Here is a 21,068-nt window from a genome sequence, read left to right as displayed (position 1 = left end):
TCCCTTAAACTTTTACCAGCAAAATTTAACATTGTCCTATTTAGATTTTCCTGTACAATAGTTCGTTGCAGCGTTTTTCGAACACCAACATAGGGAATTTTTGGAGCGATGTTTGGAAATCTATAAATTATTATTTAACTATACACATTTGTATTTATATATCTATAATTTTTACGTTGACCCACGAATACTATGAATACTTTACTTTAATGCCGCTGAGATGCATAATTGTTTTTGTTGGACGTTGTGTACGCCTGCATTCGACCGCATGTGTCGATAAAAAACGTCTACTTTGGCCTTGACTTTGTCTCGTAAATGATTATGCCCATTTGCCGAATTAGGATCAAAAGAAGGAATAAACTTATCTTTACACTTTCTGCGGGCTTGGCATCCTTTTTTTATGCATGCCAAGTATCTGAAAGAATTTATATCATATCTATTATAATATTCATGACGTAAGAAGACTACGAAAAATTTTTGAATGTAACCAGTATGTTTGCAATATTGTAAAGTTATCTTTTGGTACAACTGCATTTATACGCGTGATGTATTATTTGTAATACTTGTATTTATTACAACTCAACAAAAATTAATTGTACTAGCAATACAAATGAGTACAAAGTGGTTTATCTTTAGAAAACTAAAAATGTACGTACGGTCTCTCTTTTTTTTCTCTTTCTCTCTCTGCTCTACCCCCATACACCCAATTACTATCTATGTGTGTTTTGTATAAGTGTATATATCTTTCATACTTCATATTAATCATGTACATTGTGTGTGTTACCTTACAAAATATATGTGAAACAAGTTGATAAAGGACAATGTTAAAAATCGACCGATTTGGCCCCGCTCCGGAACGTTCCCTACCTAGATAAAATTACTTTTATAGGCTGATAATTTATGGAAATGCATGTAGTCGGGTAGAATCAGCTGATTCATGACCTGAAAAAATGTGCAATTGCGAACGTCGATTTAAAAATTTTGTTCGTTAAATTTTTTTTTTTTTTTTTTTTTTTTTTTTTTTTTCATTCATTAGGAACAAGTTCCTTAAAAAGCATTGAGAGCCTATTTGGCCCATACAGCTTTGCAGTGACATGATTACATTATAGTTTTACATTATATTTGTAGATTACAGTTTTGTAAAACATTATACATGTGGACGCACGCACGTATGTTTGGTCGGTTAACGATGATATCAACTGTACACGGCAATCCTATGTTCAACTTATTGAGTTTTTTAATAAGTTCGTTTCTGTGTTCGTCATAGAGTTCACACTGCCAGAGTACATGGTTTATATTTTCAACAAATTTTCCGCATTTACAAGTAGGATCGTTTACAACCCGGCCTTGACAAATCATGTGAAGATCACGAAAAAATCATACGATTATCTTGTGATGATCACGTGAAAATCACGTGATTTTCATGTGATAATTTCGACCGAATAATTACTTGAAAATCACGTGATTTTTACGTGATTTTTGTCATGAGTACAGTAAAAAAAATCCAATTCAGATTCAGATACTTTTCTTTGTTTATTCATTTATTCACCACTTCTATATATACTCAAATAAATACAGGCTAAAGAAGACAAGTTTTCAGAATAATTAATAAAAGCATGAGAATTGTCTTTTAATTTGGGCTTATTTTAATTTAAAATATAAAATAATATAGTAGGCCAACTATTTGATAAATAACCAACAGATTACTGTAAACTAAGTTCCAAAAAAATATTTTGATAACTATATTTTTCTACACATTCTAATACAACATTATAATTTAATTTTAAACTTATAAGTCTTAATAATAGGCACATGTAAGATGTCCGTTCAAAAAGGGAACTACGCAAGATTTTTTATAAAAAAGCAGTCATTTATTTTTTTAAGTTTTCTAAAGAACTTATTACTCATTTAATTTTGGATGTTGAAAACTTAAGATTGTAGATAGAAAATGGACGACAGCAAGTACTGAAACGGGAAATGTAGCCAAAAAACATTAATTTTTTGGGGTTTTCGGGTTCTTTGAATACTCATTTAGAATTCAGTTTGCCATGATCAGAATAGTAAATTTATTGTAGTCGTCAAAAATTCAGTAAAAGAGACAATGAAGCTGTAAAAAGCGTCTTGTATTTCGGGATAAAGGTATATAATTATATTATTAGTTAAAACCACTATTTTTTTAATATATACATGTTTTATTGTTGCCAGTTACATGTTTCATCTTGTATTTATTCAAAATAACATTTGTTGATTTTCTTTGTCAACAAAATTTTTTTAATGATTTTTGTGTTATTATTTATTCGTCTTCCACAAGTCAAATCACAGTCCTTAAGCATAAGCGTTTCATAAATAAACGAAAATTTTTACAACACATGTTCTCTACCATCAACAATTGAATATATCTCTTTTTCATATGTATATTTAGTTACGAAAATGTTTTTAATTATAATTTTCTAACTTTTTTTAATGAATAAATGATCAATCTCATTAAAATTACAGGTACAATGCTATGGAATAGTAATAATACTGTTGAACAATATCATTTGCAGTTTACTTTGGTTCGTACTCAGTATTAAACATTCAAATACCACTTAAAACTAAATCAATCTCCTTACTTTAAACTGCAAAAGTGTTCTTATATCTATTATGCAAGCCCTTACTGAAGCTGTCTGCATATTTATTGCTCCAGAATGCTACAGAAAAGTCTCAAAGAAAATTTGTGTCTAAATCTAATTTGTTGAATGTATATCAGCCATTGTAGGCGTTACCAATCGTATGATAACATCATAGCTGGAGAGTTCAAGGGTTTTAAAGAATTTTTTTATTAAAAATTATTTTTTTATCTGCAGTTTTTCAAAAAGTGTGCAAAACACTTTAACTCTTTAGTTTTGGTGTTATCATCCGGATGATAACGTTAACTAAGGCTAATATACCTTTAATAAATCAGATTTAGACAAAAATGTTCTTTTGGAAAATTTGAGCTAGCCTAGTCTGCAGGAGAGTCTGCACATGAGTTTGCAGACTTGTCTGCAGAATTCTAGAGTAAGAAATGTGCAGACATGTCTGCAGACTTATTTGCAGACAGCTTCTGAAAGGGAGTAGTGAATTTTACAGTTGTAAGTTTCATAGCATTTATGCAAGTAACACTAGCTTAACCTTAAACATTTTATTCGTAGGAACAGTTAAAATACTACCATTTTCAGGTGGATTAGCTTAAACTTAGTTTGAACATTTTTTTTGTTTTTGATTGTACTTGAAACTTATAAATTCTTCTTTTATACCACAAACGTATTTCAAGATCTCTCATTACATCATTAAATTTTACTGTTGTACGTTTTTTTGCGCATAACATTTATGCGGCCACCCTTGGCTAACACTTCATTTTTCCTAAGATCTCTTATGATGTATTTTAATCGATCAATTACCTTGAGTATTTCTTGGATTTTTTCTTCCTTAGATATAAATCTTGATTGCTGCAAATAATCATATAAAACAGGCCTGAAATGGTAGAAAATATTTATAGACCATAATTTGAGAATTACAAAGAGGTTACTGTAAATTTTTTACGGGTATTCTAAAATTTTTTTTTTCTCATACCCCACCGAAAGTGCCACATTCCTCTCAGGTAAAAAATCGCATGCACTGCTCATAGGAAAAGTATTGTGCCATCCTCTGCATAACTGCCACCCTCACCTACAGCTCGGGAGGCAATTTCCTCGCAGAGAATGCCAAAATACTTTCCCTAATAAGCAGTAAGTATATGCGATTTTTACCTGAGAGGTTATATTGCACTTTTCTCCTTCGAATCAGGAAACAACGTCGTATTTTGAGCGGAGGAAGAGAAAAAATCGTATACGGGCCTCGGGAACAAAGTACGGCATCATCTCCCAGGTGGTTTCCCCACTCACCTTCGGCTCGGGAGGCAATTACACACCCGGGAGGGAATGCCGTACTTTGCTCCCTTAGTGCGTAATATACTGTTTTTACAATCACAACTATAGCAGAGAAGTTCTACTGTGTCTTACTATTTTTCAACTTTTTATAAGTGACTTTATGCATTAAAGTTTTAAATAAAAGAATTCAGTTGAATTATTTCTTGCTTATTTGTTAATGTATAATAATATATTAGACACCAGTTGTTGCCTCATGCTCTGTGAGAAATTTAAGAAAAAAGTTTCAAACTAAAAGCTAAAGCCTATATTAGCACTGAGCGTCATATCCCAAGTGTCACGCTGCTTCCTGAATAGACCAACTCGAAATTTGCGGCATCGCGAGCTCGATATTGTGGCAGTCAGATTTTTTTCATAGTCAAATTCATAAGACCGAACAAAATTAGAATATTCATATTTCCAGGGCACAATCTTGTCACAATTTGTTAAAACAATTTTTTGAAGTTATACTTCTACTGGCACGTTATGCGAGAGAGTAAATCAACGATTTCAGAATTTCGACCTTGAAAAAATATGTGATAGAAGTGAATTTTCATTTTATCTTCTTCCTTACCCCGTCGAGCCCCATCAAGCTGCATCAGTCTCACCATCCCACGGCAGTCCCCTGCATACTCCCCCCCTTACCATGCTGTACCAGTCTTTCGCACACCTCCACTCATCCTGCCCATCTTGCCCCGCCCTACGAGTCCCTTCACATCGCATCGCTAAAGCCCACACACCAAGAAATTTATTATTTGATTTAAATTTTTTTCTACAATAAATTTTTATTCAATTTAAAAATTTTTTTTCTTCTGCAAAAAAAAATCACTTTCCACATGATTTAAGCCTCCAACCTCCTGCATACATGCCGAGTGTCTTATCCACTCTGCTACGAGCGGTACCGACATAGAAAAGCCAGTTACTTTTTCTTATAGTATGGTTTGTCACTTATTTTTAAGTTCAATATTTATTCACTGTTAATTAATTAATTTAATTTGATAATACGTTATGTTAATAGATCAATTATTTATTTAATTAACTATTTCTTATTTTTATAATTAAATAATTATTTTTCGAACTTAAATACAATATTTTTTTAGCAGCAGCTTTTCTATACATTGATGCATATTTAATTAATTTTCATTAATATTTATTAATTTTCAAATAAATCAATAAATACTTATTTTAACAACCTTTTAATTTATTTCAAGTTTTTCAACTTTTTTCTAACACTTTTATATTTTTCTCATCGTTTTTCCAGTAACGGTTTATGCATACAAGGTTCTATATTAATATATATATTGATTAACGTTCATTGCGTTTTATTCTTTAACAGTTTTTTTATTCGAGACTAAGGTGATTGCTTTGAGTTAAAAAAGTTCATCACTGTTAGTACAGGGGAAAATGAAGAGAGGTGACAGGAGCACAATTATAAAGCAACGCTGGCAATTATTTTTATACGGACATACCTATATATGCGATTTTACTCATACTTTGCCATATATTTTTTATTAAAAAAAAAAAAAACATTTTGTGAATCAATTTCAAAATTTTATAGGTTTACATAATACTTATGTATCATACAAAAACTTATGAGCTTTCTAAAGATCACTTCCTTATATCTGCAATTTCACGAGATTCTTCCATAATGTTATATGTAAAATTGCGATTTTTTAAAATTAATCTCATAAAACAAGTTACAGTTAAACGATTTGCAATTTTTTGTGGCTATTTATTATACTATAACGAATGTACGTCTGATATTTTAATAATATCTATCAAAAAAACCTATGTGTAATGACTGTCCTGAAGCGGCATTAACTGGCACGTAATACTATCCTACTGAAGATAAAGCGGTACTAAAAAAGGTTTTTCCTTAGCATTTCATATACATACACTACTGGGGCTTCGTCCCCCCGCGGGTTGCCGACCATTCACCCGAATCAAAGTGTGGAAAAGTGAGAGAAAAAACCATTGTTGTTGTTGTTCAATGGACGTTGCCGTTCTCTGTAGTATCACTAGCCTATCTGATTACGATGGCTTCCATATCCAAAGAATGAGTAAAGGGCAGACTGTTGTGCATGCGGGCCATGTACCGCATCCACAGGAGTTTTGTGTCCCTCGTTTACACTGTGCATCACGTTCCGTGCGTAGCGCCATTTAAGCCCGTGAGTGCGAAAGAGTAGCACATACACGTTTCCTCTCGTTTAATTTAACTCTCATAGGCTCAGTGTCCCTCCATATTAAACACGACGCATGGTATAAGTGGGGGACACAAAACTCTTGCGGAGCGACAAATGCGGAGACTCTCTAATTGGCCGACTAAAGTTCTGCATGCGTCGCTCCACATGCAAGTTCTGCAGAGTCTAATTTCTTCCTTAGTTAAAAAAATGTAATTTCCAATACTACATTCAAAAGACTGTAAATAAATTTTGTAAATGAAAGTTATATTACATAAAAGCTCTAAATGATGTTAATTGCTGAAATAAAACATGTACATGCTACAAAATTGTGTTTTTTGTAAATATTTTATTTGCATATCTTATTCCGAAATCACATAGATATTCTTATTCTCAGGTAAATAAGGTTATTATAACTTATCTAAATATTCTACACAAAAGATGTGTTTCTAGATTAAAGTAGCAACAATTCTTACAAAATCTGTATTTGAAATGAAATACCCATAATCTATTGTTAAAAGGCTTTGTAACCAGCGTTTTCGGAAATTCTAAAGAAGAAAACTTAATTACTTATGTCATTGGTGAATTATGCACTTTCACTACTTTATGGTTACAGCTGAAAGACATTTTTAATTGTCAAATCAGTCATTAAAAACTGTATCACTGCCTTCAAAAATAGAAAAAAATATATCTGTAAATATTTGTAAGAGCACGCTGGGACTTGGTCGGCTAGGTTGTGGATCAGCACGCGGGAGACTGTGGTTCGATTCCCGGCCAGTGCGACTTTTCGGGCAAGTACCGCTGTGACTTTTCATATGTGCTTTTTCACAACGCAATGCTCCTCGGGAAGGAGATTGAAAAATAAAAGGCTGCTTTTCTATGAAACATCTTGTGCGGTTTCCTTTTTAAACGGACATCTTACATTTGCCTTGTTTTTTTTGCTGCAACAGCCTATTAGCCTGGATGCTGGGGCCACCGAGGGTGATCAGATCCGCTATTCCCTACCTATAACCCTAACACTGTTTTGCATTCACCCAGGCCCGAAAACCTGTGGGGCAAGGAAAAAACCCTGGAATTACTCTACATGAAAATACTACTAGAAAACCTGCCTCGAAACAACCGAAAAACTTTGCATGGAAACTTATTCCGGTGATAACAGTTTTTAAAAAAATCTGCACTCACCAGGAATCGAACCAATGACCCCTAGAACAGCGCTGTATCAGTAACAAGCACGCTTACCACTAAGCCTATGCCACTCTTCCATATGACTTATTGAAACTTGTAAATTTAAAATTAAATTTTAATGCTTTATAAAATTGTATACAAAAATGTAATAATAAAAATATTTTTTTTGGAACTACCTTTACAGTAATCTTTTGGTTATCCATTAAATAGTTATAGCCTACTATGTTATTTTATATTTTGAAATTTAAATTATCGTAAGCCCAAATTAAAAGACAATTCTCATGCTTTTATTAATTATTCTGAAAACTTGTCTTCTTTAGCCTGTATTTATTTGAGTATATATAGAAGTGGTGAATAAATGAATAAACAAAGAAAAGTATCTGAATCTGAATTGGATTTTTTTTACTGTACTCATGACAAAAATCACGTAAAAATCACGTGATTTTTAAGTGATTATTCGGTCGAAATTATCACATGAAAATCACGTGATTTTCACGTGATCATCACAAGACAATCGTATGATTTTTTCGTGATTTTCACATGATTTGTTGAGGCCGGGAATATTTACTCGGTGGAGAGAGTCAGCAAGATTATAATGATTTGCTCTTATTCTATTGATGGTAGTGATAAAGTTTCGAGGAAGTTTTTTATGGGCATATCATGGATTTGCTACATTACTATAGTAGTTGTTAAAATAGTGAGTACCTTTCTCAAGACCTTGTTGTTTAATTAAGTCGGTTGTGGAGTTACGCATTTGGATTTTAAATATTTCGAAGAAATCAGTAAAAGGCACTCTACTAACGTCAAGAGAGACTTTGTTGGTAGCCCTTTTTGCCATCTCATCAGCTTTCTCATTTCCTTCGATTCCCAAGTGCGATGGAATCCAGTAGAATCTTATTGAGAAGTTTGGGTTATTCTTAAGGTACAAATTATATTTCTCTTTTATTTCGAATACGTAGATGTTAGTTTTAACGTTGATATTAAGAGATTCTAAGCTTTGCAGTGCACTGAGGGAATCAGAGAAAATAATAGCGTCAGGGATGCAATTTTTAATAATTAACTCCAAGGCTTTGTCGATAGCAAGGCATTCTGCTGTATATACAGAAGCTTGAGGGTGTAGACTGAAAGCTGCGCTTATATTCAAAGATGGACAAGTGTAAGCAGAACCTACGAACTTGGCATTTTCTGTTTTGCTGCCATCGGTGTAAAAGGCCGTATACATTTTTTCGTTGAGATAGCTTTTGAATATTTCCGTGGGATAAGACGAGTTTTTAATACTTTTGCCAAATTCAGTATTTATTTTAATATTTGTAAAATTTGTTTCAAAATTGTGAGTGTAACTGTTAAAATTAGAACTTGAGATGATTATATCAGGTGAATCTAAAATTTCTTGTATGCTTTGACTTAAGAGACGAATGGATTTTGGTTTTTTTTTTTTAACACTTTAAAATAAGTTTGTATGGAGTTATATGTTAGCGTATACGAATTTGAAAGTGTTTTAATCAAATACGTGTTAGATAGGTATTTTATTCTGTCTTTTATCATAACTAATTTGGATTCGGCATGTAGTATGTTCGTAGGTGTGCTTATTCTACACCCCAAAGCTGTTCTGATAGCGGTGTTTTGGATTTTTTGGAGTTTCTCTTGATTGATTATTTGTTTCGGATAGTAGACAAAACTACCGTATTCGATTATTGGTCTAACGTAACTTTTATAAAAAGTGATGAGAGTTTCTGGGTCCGATCCCCACCATGTGCCACAAAGAAATTTAATTATGTTCAATGCTTTTGTACATTTTTTATTTGTATTGTTAATTTGAGGAGTGAAAGAAAGTTTGTAATCTAGAATAAGACCGAGAAACTTTACAGTGGGGGCTGAATTTATTTCAGAGTTTTGGATTTTTATACTAATCTGCCCTGGTTGAATATTTTTGTTATTAAAATGTATTAGTTTAGACTTTTCTGGAGCAAGATCTAGTCCTATATTAGACAGATTATAGAAGATAGTGTTAATAGCAGTTTCTATTCTGTTTTTACCGTAATTTTCAGATTTAAATTTTATGTATACTGCGGTATCATCCGCAAATTGAGATATACATACAAATTTTGGCACACCTTCCAAAATTTTGGAAACATAGATTACATACAAGAGTGGGCTAAGGACGCCTCCTTGAGGCACTCCCCTGTATGTAATCCTACTATCATCACCTAGAAAGTCCGTGTGGATGTATCTTTTTTTGGTGATAAAGTTAATATATTTGATAATATTGTTTGAACAGCCAATTTCCGATAGTTTAGACAGTAAGATGTCCGTGTTCACGTTATCGAATGCAGCTCTAATATCTACGAATACCGCCAAAACTTCTTTTTTTTCGAGGAATGCTTCCTCTATTTTTAAAAGAAGATTTACCAAATTATCATTACACGAGCGTCCCTGTCTAAAACCTTGTTGACTGTTCGGAACAACATTATTTTTTTCAATCCACCATTGTAAACGGTTTTTTAAAATCGTTTCAAAAACTTTGCCAATACAAGATGTCAGGGCTATTGGGTGGAGACTAATCTTGTCACTCTTGTTAATAAAATGTATATATGAATGAGACCAAGTTTCAGGATAAATATTAGTTGTGTAGATTTCATTAAATATGTCTAAAAGTAGGAGCTTGTATTGAATTGGTAGATTTTTAAGTATAAAGTAGTCTATGCCATCTTGTCCTGGAGAGGATTTGATATTTTTTTTGTTTAGAGCGCCGTTGAATTCAGAGAAACTAAAAGGATTTTCAAAAAATGGATTTTTGCTGGTTTTGGTAGTGATAGATGGATCAGTCTCCGCCCAAGGAGGACAGATTTTATTTAGAGCTTGCTCTAGTTGTTCAGGTGTATGCATGTTAATCGTTTGATTTTCATTGTATGTTTTGACCCAGCCATTTTTTAGAATCTTGCATTTTTTCCATACATAAGTGTTATTGATATTAAACGAAAGTGAGCCAGCAAAATCACGAAAATGTTGTTTTTTTTTATTTTTGAAAGTTTTTTTGGCTATGGCTGTATATTTTTTATATTGTATAAGATCTTCCAAATTGTGAGAAGATTCCCATTTCTTAAAAGCAGCTATGCGGAGTCTTTTTGCTTTATGGCAATCATAGTCCCACCAGGGTACCGGATTCCAAGGTTTGCGTGAGATCGATCCAATTTTTATTTATTTAACTGGTGTGCTTGACTTAATTGCATCAGTAATATGTTTAGTAAAAAAAGAGTATTTTTCAGAGGAGTTAAGTAAATTATAATCGGGAGAGTAAAATTTTACTATTGAATTTTGAAGAACGTTGTTAAAATTTTCCCAGTTTGTGCGAACAGTGTAGGGTTTGAAACTTTTTTTGATGTAGTTAATTTTTTCTGTCGAGTATTTTATAAAAAGAGGAAAGTGATTTGAACCCCAAGTGTCATCCAAGCAGCTTACAATTATTTTGTCCGAGATGTTGGGAGTGGAAATAACCAGATCTAAATTGGATCTGTAATCGCGGTTTAATTCTATATATGAGAGTGTATCGCTGTTATGCAGAATAAGATTGTAGGAATCGATAACATTTCGTAATCTTTCACCATTTAAATCGATTTTTTCGCAATTCCAGTCTGTGTTGTGCGAATTGAAGTCACCTAACAATATTGTGTTGGGATTTTTAATATTATCTGCTAAGAGATTCCATTGATGCTGCGTTAGATTGACACCTGGGGATCTGTAGCATGCAATCAAGTCAAACACAGGATTGACATTATTAATGTGAACTCCGCATAGTTCTAGTGATGGATCTGGGGAAGTAAGATTAAGTTCTACATAGGAAATATTTTTACGTATAAAAAAGACGATTCCTCCTCCCTTTCCCGTAGTCCGGTCCTTTCTGAGTGTGAGAAAGCCAGGAAGGTGAATGTTGTCTTTGTTGGTAAGCCAGGACTCTACACAGATTATTATATCGAGTTGACTGCAGTTTTGTCGAATATCCCATTGATTTTGCACTAAGCTTCTTGCGTTCCAGCATACGATATTTAGCACTGTTTCTTGAAAGGAAGTCATGATTTTACTTTTAGTTTAGTCTTTTTACTTAGTCTCGTTTAGTTTTCTCCTGCAGAAACACTAGAGTAGTCACTTGATTAGCTTTGAGTTTCAAGGTTGGATATTTTTCCCAAGAGCCTCGATATTCGCGCTCTCAATGCGGTGCTGGAAATTTTATTTCTTGCATCTGATAGCATTTTTAGTAGGCCTTGTGTGTCTGCAGTATATCTGTAAGCAATCTCAAGAACGCTATTGGAGCCGTGAGTTTCTTTGAGAAAATCTACAAGGGAGGTTGAATTAATAGGATATTGAGCGTTATTATTTTTAATAAAATCTAGGGCTGGTTCCATTTGTTTTTGAATATCAGCTAGAATGACTTCTTGTGCCTGATCTTGTAATTTAGTGCGTGGTCTCTTTTTTTTAGGTTTTGAGGAATCTTTAGGAGATATAAAAAGTTCCTTATGTACGTTGTGTGAGTCTTGAGAAGACATTGACGAGGTAGTTGTCGGTCTTTTCAGGGCTGAGTTCCCGGGCAGAGTCATATTTGTAGTCTGATTGGCTGTCAATGGAGAGTTTACTTTTTTGCCCACAGAGATTGAGTCAGCAGTCGATAAAATCGTACTCTCTTCACAAAGTTCGATGTCGGCAATTTCAGCGGCAGACTTTTCTTTAATAAATTGTGCTTGGTTGGCGGAATGACTAAGTGACTGACAATATCTGGCAATATGCCCTTCCTCCTTGCACAAATAACAGCTTAATTTTTCTGTGGAGAAATAAAGGGAGTACACTACGCCGTCATGTTGAATTTCGAGCCTTGGCGGAATCAGAGTCTCTTCTTCTGGTTTTACATACATTTGTCTTCTAAAACAACAGACGTGTTCGTATCCTGGTAGCTTTGTGCCTGACCGTATAAACGTTATTTGTGAAACTGGATTCATTTTTAGTCTATTAAGTTCCTCAACTATTTTTTCGTTGGTTATTACGGGACAGACATTGGAGATAAAAATACGTTTAGCTTGAGTAATTAGAGGCCTTATAACTAGATTGCAATTTTCTATCTGAACCGTCTTTCCGGAGAGTTCCTCAACAAATTTTTTGTCGCTTAAGTAAATGCAAACTCGATTTAATGATATGCGTTAGACAAATCTGACATTTTTGGGTTCAACTATGGTGCCCAATGCAATAGTGTAAGAATGTATTGATACTTCTTCTATGGAGTCTAGTATAATCGCTTCTTCTTTTGTAGGGTACTTGATCTGTTGCGTCATTTGCGAATACGTTGGCCTGGATTGTGTTGGCTGGGTCTGGGAGATGTTTGAGGTTAGTTTGCTCACGTTGGAGTTGATCATTTCAACAAGGAGATGACCAACTTTTTCAAGATGTATATATAAGTAGGAGGTCTCCGCCGGCGCGGAGCCCGCGTAGCTCTTATTTCTCTTTTTGCCTTTTGCCGTCAGACCGCACTATTTCATTAACAATTTTTGTAAAATCAAAACACAGTGGAGCCACGAGAAGACGCGTGTTCACTCGTTCGAAGCTCCGCTAAGACTCTTTTTTCGTTAAATAATACGAATGTAAGTAAAGTATTAAGTTTAAACGCCAATCGGAGCACCGCACGATGGTTAAAAAAAATGGAAAAAATCGACCATATCACTTTTTGGCGATTTACGGGAAAACTATGCATTTGACAAATTAAGTCTAAGGATGTAAAAAATGCGCAATAAAAAGACAATAAAAAGACAATTGAATGAGTTTTTGTGAGCTCCGATCGGTCCAGTAGTTTTTTAGTAAATTGCAAAAAACCACTTTTTTGGGCCATTTTTCGAAATTCCATAACTTCCGTTCTATTAAATATGAAAACTTGAAACTTTAATAGGATACGTGTTTTATGACCTTCAATGTGTATACAAAATTTCAGCAAGATCAATGTTATACTTTTTGAGAAACTTTGAAAAAACTGGAAAAAGGCCCTTCCGAAAATGGTCCCTAAAAAAGTTTTGGGCCAGCGTAGACCAATTTTTCAAACTTGCTTTTGTTCATCGAGAGTTGCTCTACAACATCCTGCAATGCCGTGTACCATTACACCTTGCGAAAGTGCGAAAAAAATTGATTTTAAAAAAGGAGCTTCCGCGGCCCAATGGTGGGGGGCCGCCCAGCTAGAAATGCGGCTATACGGCAAATTCTGCAAATTTTCAGCAAAGTTTTGAGTCTTCATATTTAATAGAACGGAAGTTATGGAATTTCGAAAAAATGGCCCAAAAAAGCGGTTTTTTGCAATTTACTAAAAAACTACTGGACCGATCGGAGCTCACAAAAACTCATTCGATTTGGCTTTTTATTGCGCATTTTTTATATCCCCAGACTTAATTTGTCAAATCCATATTTTTCCTGTAAATCGCCAAAAAGTGATACGGCCGATTTTGACATTTTTTTAAATCATCGTGCGGTGACTGATTTGCTAATTCTACCCGACTTATGTGCAAAACCTTCCTTCTGCGAGGAAAATTGATAAACTATTCCTAAAGCAGAAAAATATTCCACACAAGGGGTCAAAATTGGTCGATTTTTAACATTGTCTATTGTCCTTTATGCAAAAAGCTAAACTTTTGCATGTAAGGCATGACTGCCTCATTTTTTACCAAAGACAAATGTGTATGTCTCATGGTAACATACATGAGACGTATAATTGTTTATAAGCATATCTTAATTCTATTAAAATGATAGTAAATAATTTAGATTATTTTAACTTGTTGAACTTGTAAAGCATATAAACATCATTCATAATAATGTAATATAAGTGTAAATAAAACACATATATGTAAAAGTCTATGGTAATTATATCTATAAGTGTTCAAGTTTTCTAAACAAAGAAAATAGTACGATAATTTTACGAAAAACAGTTTTTTTTTCTAAAACCAAATAATTCAAATATAGTATTTTTCGTTACTGTTTGTCATCCTCTCCAGGGCGATTACTGGGCCCTAGGACGCTTGCGAAGCAATGCCCGAGGGACCCTCGTGATCGCCCTGGATGAATGCACACACCAGTGGCGAACGCTACTTTCCCTACTAAGGGCGCAGCAAACGTCTACAGGAAAAAAAGCGCGATCGAGGTGTTAAGATGGACGGTGTGATCCTTTTTTTTGTTTAAAAATTTATAGTAATATCTAAAAAAAAACGTTTGGTGAAAAATATATTTCGTTTACGAAAACGGTGTTTATTGTTATCAATAATGCAGTGTTTTTTTTTTTTTTTTAATTCGTGTCATTAAAGGATGGGTTTTACATCAAATTTTAGTTTAAATAATCCCCGTGAAATATTAAAAAACATACTTTATTTATTTAAAAATAACAATTTTTGATAAGTAATGTAAGTAGAAAAATAATGATAATGTTGTAATAAATTATAGTGAAAAATTTTTGCATGTTTCACAAAATCAATGATTTTTTTTATATTTTACATCTTTTAAATTAATTCTCACGCATTTTGCATGAAACCACAACATAGGGGTATCTGTCCCAATTATGGACCCTTTAAGAAAAATTTAGAGCTCAACTTTATTTTGTGTCTAACGGTCATCAATAGAACTACACCTTGTATGATAACGTATAAGTCGTTTGATTCTTTTTTAACAACATCAAATTTTTTTTTTATCAAAAAGTTATGTTATTTTTATTTTAATGATGAAACAAGAAAAAAAAATTTTGTCCGTATTACCCCCTCGATGGACTTTGAACCTATCGTGGACCCCCCTATTACGGACCCTGCCCATAATGTGGACCCCCCAATTATGGACCCTGTCCATAATGTAAAAAATATTTGTATGTAATTAAATAAACATTTGAGATTTATTTATAAGTACTTCTCACACTTTTAACAAAATATATGACTAGGCACTTTTTGAGACAAGTTTTTAAGAACAAATTTTTATATAAAACTAATTTTGTGATAATTACTACTACTTTTTTTTATTATAATAATCTTATATTTTTTATGACTTTGATATGGTTGATTAGTCTTCTTGGTGCGTTTTTTAAGAGGCATTTTTTGTTGTTCTTTCTTTACTTTTAGAATGAAAACAACAGCTCGAAGTTATGAAGTTGAAGGTTATGTCTGCACTCAATACTGGCGGAATAAAGGGTCCATAATAGACAGAGCCGATAATCATGGCTGTATTGTGGACCCTCTAATAATGTACATAAATATACTTTTTAGGAGTATAATTTGTTTTTATTATTTTTCTAAAACTCTTATTGATATATTAAACAATTTTTTGAGTTCAAATAATACTCCTTATTTTTTATACAGCATTTCAAAAATATGAGTATCTTACGGTTTTCAACAAGGCATGATGAAGAAAATAGTCAAAAGCGTTGTGTAACTTTTTAATATATTATTTTTATGATATAACATTGTTTAAATGCTATTATTTGTCATTATTATGGTGAATTAGAGAGAAAATAACAACTTAAAAAATAATTCATTGTGCTATTGAAACACTCGTTTAACTTATCATTAATAATGTGATAATGGGTCCACGATAGGGACAGGGTCTATAATTGGGACAGATACCCTACAACAGTCACAGGAAATTCCTGTTTTCAGTGATCCATTACAAGACTCGCAAGTGTACTTCTCTTTATCTTTTTCGTTAATCAAATTTAATAAATGTGTAAGAGCAGCCTCATCCACGGAAGAAGCCAGCATTTCTATTGGATCCACCGAATCATCGAGAAAAGTATCTTTTACTTTTCGAGTGTGCATGACGTCAGGTAATGATAAACGTTCTCCAGTTTAAGCGGCCTGAATTTTTCCTTTGTCTATTCCCCAAAAACTTAATATTATACAAGATTTCTTGATTGCAGTAGCATCCATAAATTTTTTGGGAAAGTTCAGAAGGGGGAGTTTCCGTGAGTTACCAACATCGTCATTTTGCAATATCTGTAGGATTTTCTTTTCTTGCTCAATGTTGGTATCAACTTCATGTAAATAAAGTCGCTTCTGAAAAAATTAAAGAAACAAGCATTATTGTAAGAAATGTCGTTACACCAAGTGCTAAACAAAAAAAAACATCTCAGAAACTTTATAAATTTTTGGTTTATGCTAAAATATTCCCCTTGCTACTGAATTTATAAATAGTGATATAGAGTTGAAAAATCGTATCAGTAATTTTGAATGTCTCATAATTAATACTAAGAAAATGTGAAGCGCGAAAAAATATCAATATAGATGCCATTTGTTTCAATTGATTGCTTAAATACATTCAAACATATTTTAGAGATCACAGCTCACGATGACTGTAGTATTTTTCTGGAAAACAGCATGTTTAAAAAAGTTTTGCTTTGATTTATGAATATTGAGTGCTTTTTTTTAAATTTTCATATTTTTTCTTTAAAATATGAAGTTGTAAGATATGTTTCAATGTATGTGTTATAACATTAGACTGCATTAATTACCTTTTTCACCATTGGAAGCAAATAAGTCTCATCCTTTGAAGTGTGCGCTGTCTTACATTGGTCCTCCATAAAATTTTTGACATATAAATGACAACCCTCATTGGCTTTTTTCTCTTCTAAAAAAAGCCAAAAACGTATTTTTACACAATTATTTATATATTTTGTGCTGAAGCATTCTATCATGAATAATTCCTACAAAATATATCGATAACAAGTAACATGTGTATTACATGGTCGTTAATAACGGATAAACCAACACTGACTTGAATCACTAGTTTACTTGAAGAAATAATTTTTATGGATGTTTAATTTTTTCGCTATTAATTTTTGTGTATAAATGAAAAACGAGTAAGTATATTTTTTTACTATTATATACTTATTCAATAAATTATACTTTCAGATTAAAAATGAAATAGTAATTTACCATTAACATTGTTGTCATCTTTCTTCATATTTTCATCGCCATCATAATCGTCAGCGTAATCGATGTTGGCAAAAATCTCGCGAGGAGGTTGTACCGATACTTCCTGTAGTAGACGTTCACTCAATGGAAGATCGTCAATGTCAGTGCTAGACTCGAGAGGTTTTTGGAGGTTTTTATCTGTCATGGCATCTTTGAAAAAAAAAAAATAAAACATTTTTATATCATTTTTTAAAATCTCTTGAATTGTCAGATTTTTCTTTTTATTGTTGTAGTGGTACTACTACTACTACTACTCTACTTAATACATTCCATATTTCAACGTGGCTAAACAGGCGAAGCGAGAAAATCTGCCTGCATTTTTAATTTGGGTTTACTACGCGTATCACGGGCCATTTCGCGTAGGCTTGCAATACATACATACGAAAACTCTTTGTTTTATAAACTCTCATTAAATATTGTTAAGTATGATTGATATACTGCAAGTATGTTTTTTTTTTATGAGAAAAATTAACATAATAGCAACTTTAATTTTTTAATATAATAATTTTAACAAATTTTGCAATACAGTAAATGAACAATATGAAATAAAACTACCAAACAAATCACACGATTTTTTGAACCAATAATGCTATGACAATAAAATAAAATCAGTCACATACGTAAGTCTGACAAACAAATTGTGTGTACGATGTAGTTATGTGATTATTATGAGAGTTTTTACGCGCAGTTATAGTTAAATAAATGCAGCCATCGTAATTTTTATAAACGTTCACTATATTGCGACTAAATGCAAACAAAACAATCAGACTATAATACAAATATGTTTGTAGAAGCTTACCATCTAAATTTTTTTTTTTTTTGACACATATTCTACGCTACCCTCTGGCTCGTCTAACTGCAACACATCATCCATATTGTTTTTATTTTCAGTAGCATCCACTACCTCCTCCGCTGCTTCTTCATTGTCAACATTCATATTGGCTTTTTCTACCTGCTGCACAGGTTCATTGTCAATATTCAAGTGGTGATTATCATTTTCGTGGACTGCCTCTCGATCTTCATTATTCTCGCGTAAACCAGCTTGCAAATTAATGCAAGCCGCATTATGCTGCCAAACTGATTTGTCGCTGAAAATAAGCCTATTGTTTGTGTTATTTCGTTTTATAATAAGAATAAATGTGCAGTCACATTTGCCACTTCGGGTTTTTCGGATATTATTCCCCCTACTTTTAAAAATTCCAAATATTTTGCAAATCAATTCCAAATATGTATAAAAAAGCGCAGAATTTTTTTGACTACACCCGTGTTGTTTTTTTAAATTGACGATACAACGTTCTTTTAACACATGAATCCAGGAATCAAGTTCTTGCTTGGATGCAAACTCCCGACGTGGATCAAGTAAATCCAAGCTCCTCATCAAAGCTCCAAGCAATAGAGATCGGTAAAACAGACAGACATTTACTGTAGAGATCGAGCGCTACAGCCTGTCCTTTTTTTTCAATCTATGCAACAGAGAGTTCTTTAAAATTTTTCGGTTGATTGATTTTTGTCTGAAAGAACTCGTTTGTCGTGCGCTGTGCGCCCGGAACATAAAAGGATATAAGCTACGAAATCTTCTGCATTGGATCTGCGGACGCAGGTTTAAAAATAAAATAAAAGTACAGTGAGTCCCATTGCGGACGCATGGATCTGCAGACGCAGCTTCAGAAATAAAATAAAAGTACAGTGAGTCCCATTACGGACGCATTTATATGCGGACGCAGCTTCAAAAATAAAATAAAAGTACGGCAAGTCCCGCTGCTAACGCATTGATATGTAGACGCAGCTTCAAAAATAAAATAAAAGTACGGCGAGTCCCATTGCGGACGCATTGATCTGCGGACGCAGCTTGAACGTATACATGGAGTCCCATTGCGGACGCAGCTTTAACATCGTGCACAAGCAATCATATTGCGGACGCATTTACCTGTGGTTAGTACATCTAGCACCATCTATTAGTTCAAAAGAGAGAGGTACGGCCTTGCAGCCAGAACTTCCGTCCTGTAGTGGTTTCGCTTCATTTGCATTAAGCCCGAAAAGACCCCCCGCTACCGCGAATTCGGCTTCACGATAGAGAAAGTCAGCCATCTTTTCTAACTCAGTTTCATCTTTTTTGTTATGAGCCACGTACCGGTTAAACTCGTACTGAAGTACCTTTACTACCTACACTCTGTGCCAGGTCCAAGCTGTGCAAGTACCCTGTTAATCGAAACTTTTGAAGGCAGCGACCGCGTTTCTTAGGGATGGTAACGATATCAAGCCACTTCCTATAGTGGATAACTCGTTGAGATCACGCACAATCTTACGCGCGATGGTATGTGTGTTGCAATAGTGTAATTCGAGCGTTTCCATATAATTGTGGATGCCCCACGACCCGTAGCTAGCAGTGCGTGCACAACATGGCGTGCCTCACCTTGTACCGCAACAAACAAACGCGCCAAATTTTCTGCATCGGTATAGGCGCCCGCCTCTGCGCTCGCTGTGTACACTGGCTTGAAGTGCCGCCATTCCAATACATTCCCAGTGAAATTGGGCAGCGTTTTAGCATCGGTCAATCGCGTTCATAAACGCGATTCATTTCCGGAAATGAAACTATTTTGCACCGCACGCAAGGTAGTTTCAAACGCGCCAGCGAGCTGGGCAAACAGCTCCTGGTTACCTGTTGTCGTTGCATGCTGGTCGTTGCAGGTGGACTCGGCGCGTGGTCCCATTCCCCCAGTATCATTCGCCGTATTCTCAATCTCCTCGTCGAAATCGTCGATGCCGATATCCTCACCAGGTTTTTGATTGAGTCTCGCTTACAGTCGTTGGATGGTTTGCAGCATCTGGATTCGTTCTATCGGGGTGGCTCTCTTAGCGTTGTTCACCAGGTGCTCTTCCCCGTCCTTGTTAACTTTCCTCTTTGGTCCCATCTCCTTTTCTAAGACTCTCTACGGGATTACAATTATACTCCCGGGTTTCGGCACCATTTGTAGTTGATAGGAGAGGGATCGACAACAAAAAAGGAATTTGTCTCGAAATTATATTTTGCTAATTTATTTACTTGGAAAGTACATATTTGCGTCAACGCGCCAGCACTTACCTTTATCGTGGTTAACAACACACTACTGCCTAACCCTACGTGCCCTCTCGCTTCCTACCACGCCCTACGCTCTCCCCTCGCAAACGCTTCCATCTATCTCTCTCTCGCGGGACTAGCTTCACGCGCGCCATTTAAAATACATCGTCGCATTCGTCGCTCGCCGCGTGCTGACGCAATGTTGCAGAGTTTACGTTATAACACATTTTATATTAACACAAAGTTATTTGCGATTGAACGGTTGAAGACTATAAAGATGTAGGTAAATTTTTAACTAGTCGTATTGTAAAGTAGATAACAATAACAAATTAGAAAGTGGATTTGACGGGGAAATGTACCTGTCACCTGACGGCATAGGCTGTCCAGTGACAAACCTACCCGTGTTCGACCCTCATCAACAAGACCGAAGGCACGAAGTCTTATGGTTACAGTGGCGTGGTGGCAAACGAAGCATCTACGCGTCGTCCCAGTGTCGGTACATCTCCGCATATTACATACTACGTTTAGCCGGCCCTCGCCCTTAGTTTCAACTGTCCCCTTACAATCTTGAGTTTCTTTAAATTCTAGTTAATTCTTATCCTAATTTCTTTACATACTAGTTTTTGCATCAAGGCGTGGGAATAAGTACGGACCGTGCCACTCACACTTATACCGATGATTTGGTCGCCTACAAATTGTATTTCTGACATGGATGAAAAATAAATCGTCAGAACTTTGGGCAAATTGTGGA

At 34.4% G+C, this 21,068-nt stretch overlaps 1 protein-coding gene across 1 annotated transcript; it reads right to left on the bottom strand.

Annotated features, from left to right (window-relative positions):
- Nucleotides 1-15,831: 15,831 nt before the first annotated feature.
- Nucleotides 15,832-19,347, bottom strand: LOC149374791 (uncharacterized). Its single transcript, XM_089591672.1, has 5 exons — nucleotides 19,187-19,347; nucleotides 18,100-18,347; nucleotides 17,221-17,409; nucleotides 16,797-16,912; nucleotides 15,832-16,341 (listed from the first exon to the last, which is right to left on the bottom strand). The coding sequence occupies exons 1-5, from the start codon at nucleotides 19,345-19,347 to the stop codon at nucleotides 16,135-16,137; spliced, it is 921 nt and encodes a 306-aa protein (XP_089447798.1). The 3' UTR covers nucleotides 15,832-16,134.
- Between the last annotated feature and the right edge of the window lie 1,721 nt (nucleotides 19,348-21,068).

Source organism: Copidosoma floridanum, unplaced genomic scaffold (assembly GCF_036245765.1).
Source record: "Copidosoma floridanum isolate Cflo_tuat_1 unplaced genomic scaffold, Cflo_Japanese_pri ptg000013l, whole genome shotgun sequence".
In the NCBI taxonomy this organism is placed as follows: Eukaryota; Metazoa; Arthropoda; class Insecta; order Hymenoptera; family Encyrtidae; genus Copidosoma; species Copidosoma floridanum.
This window is presented reverse-complemented; position numbering and strand designations above follow the sequence as displayed.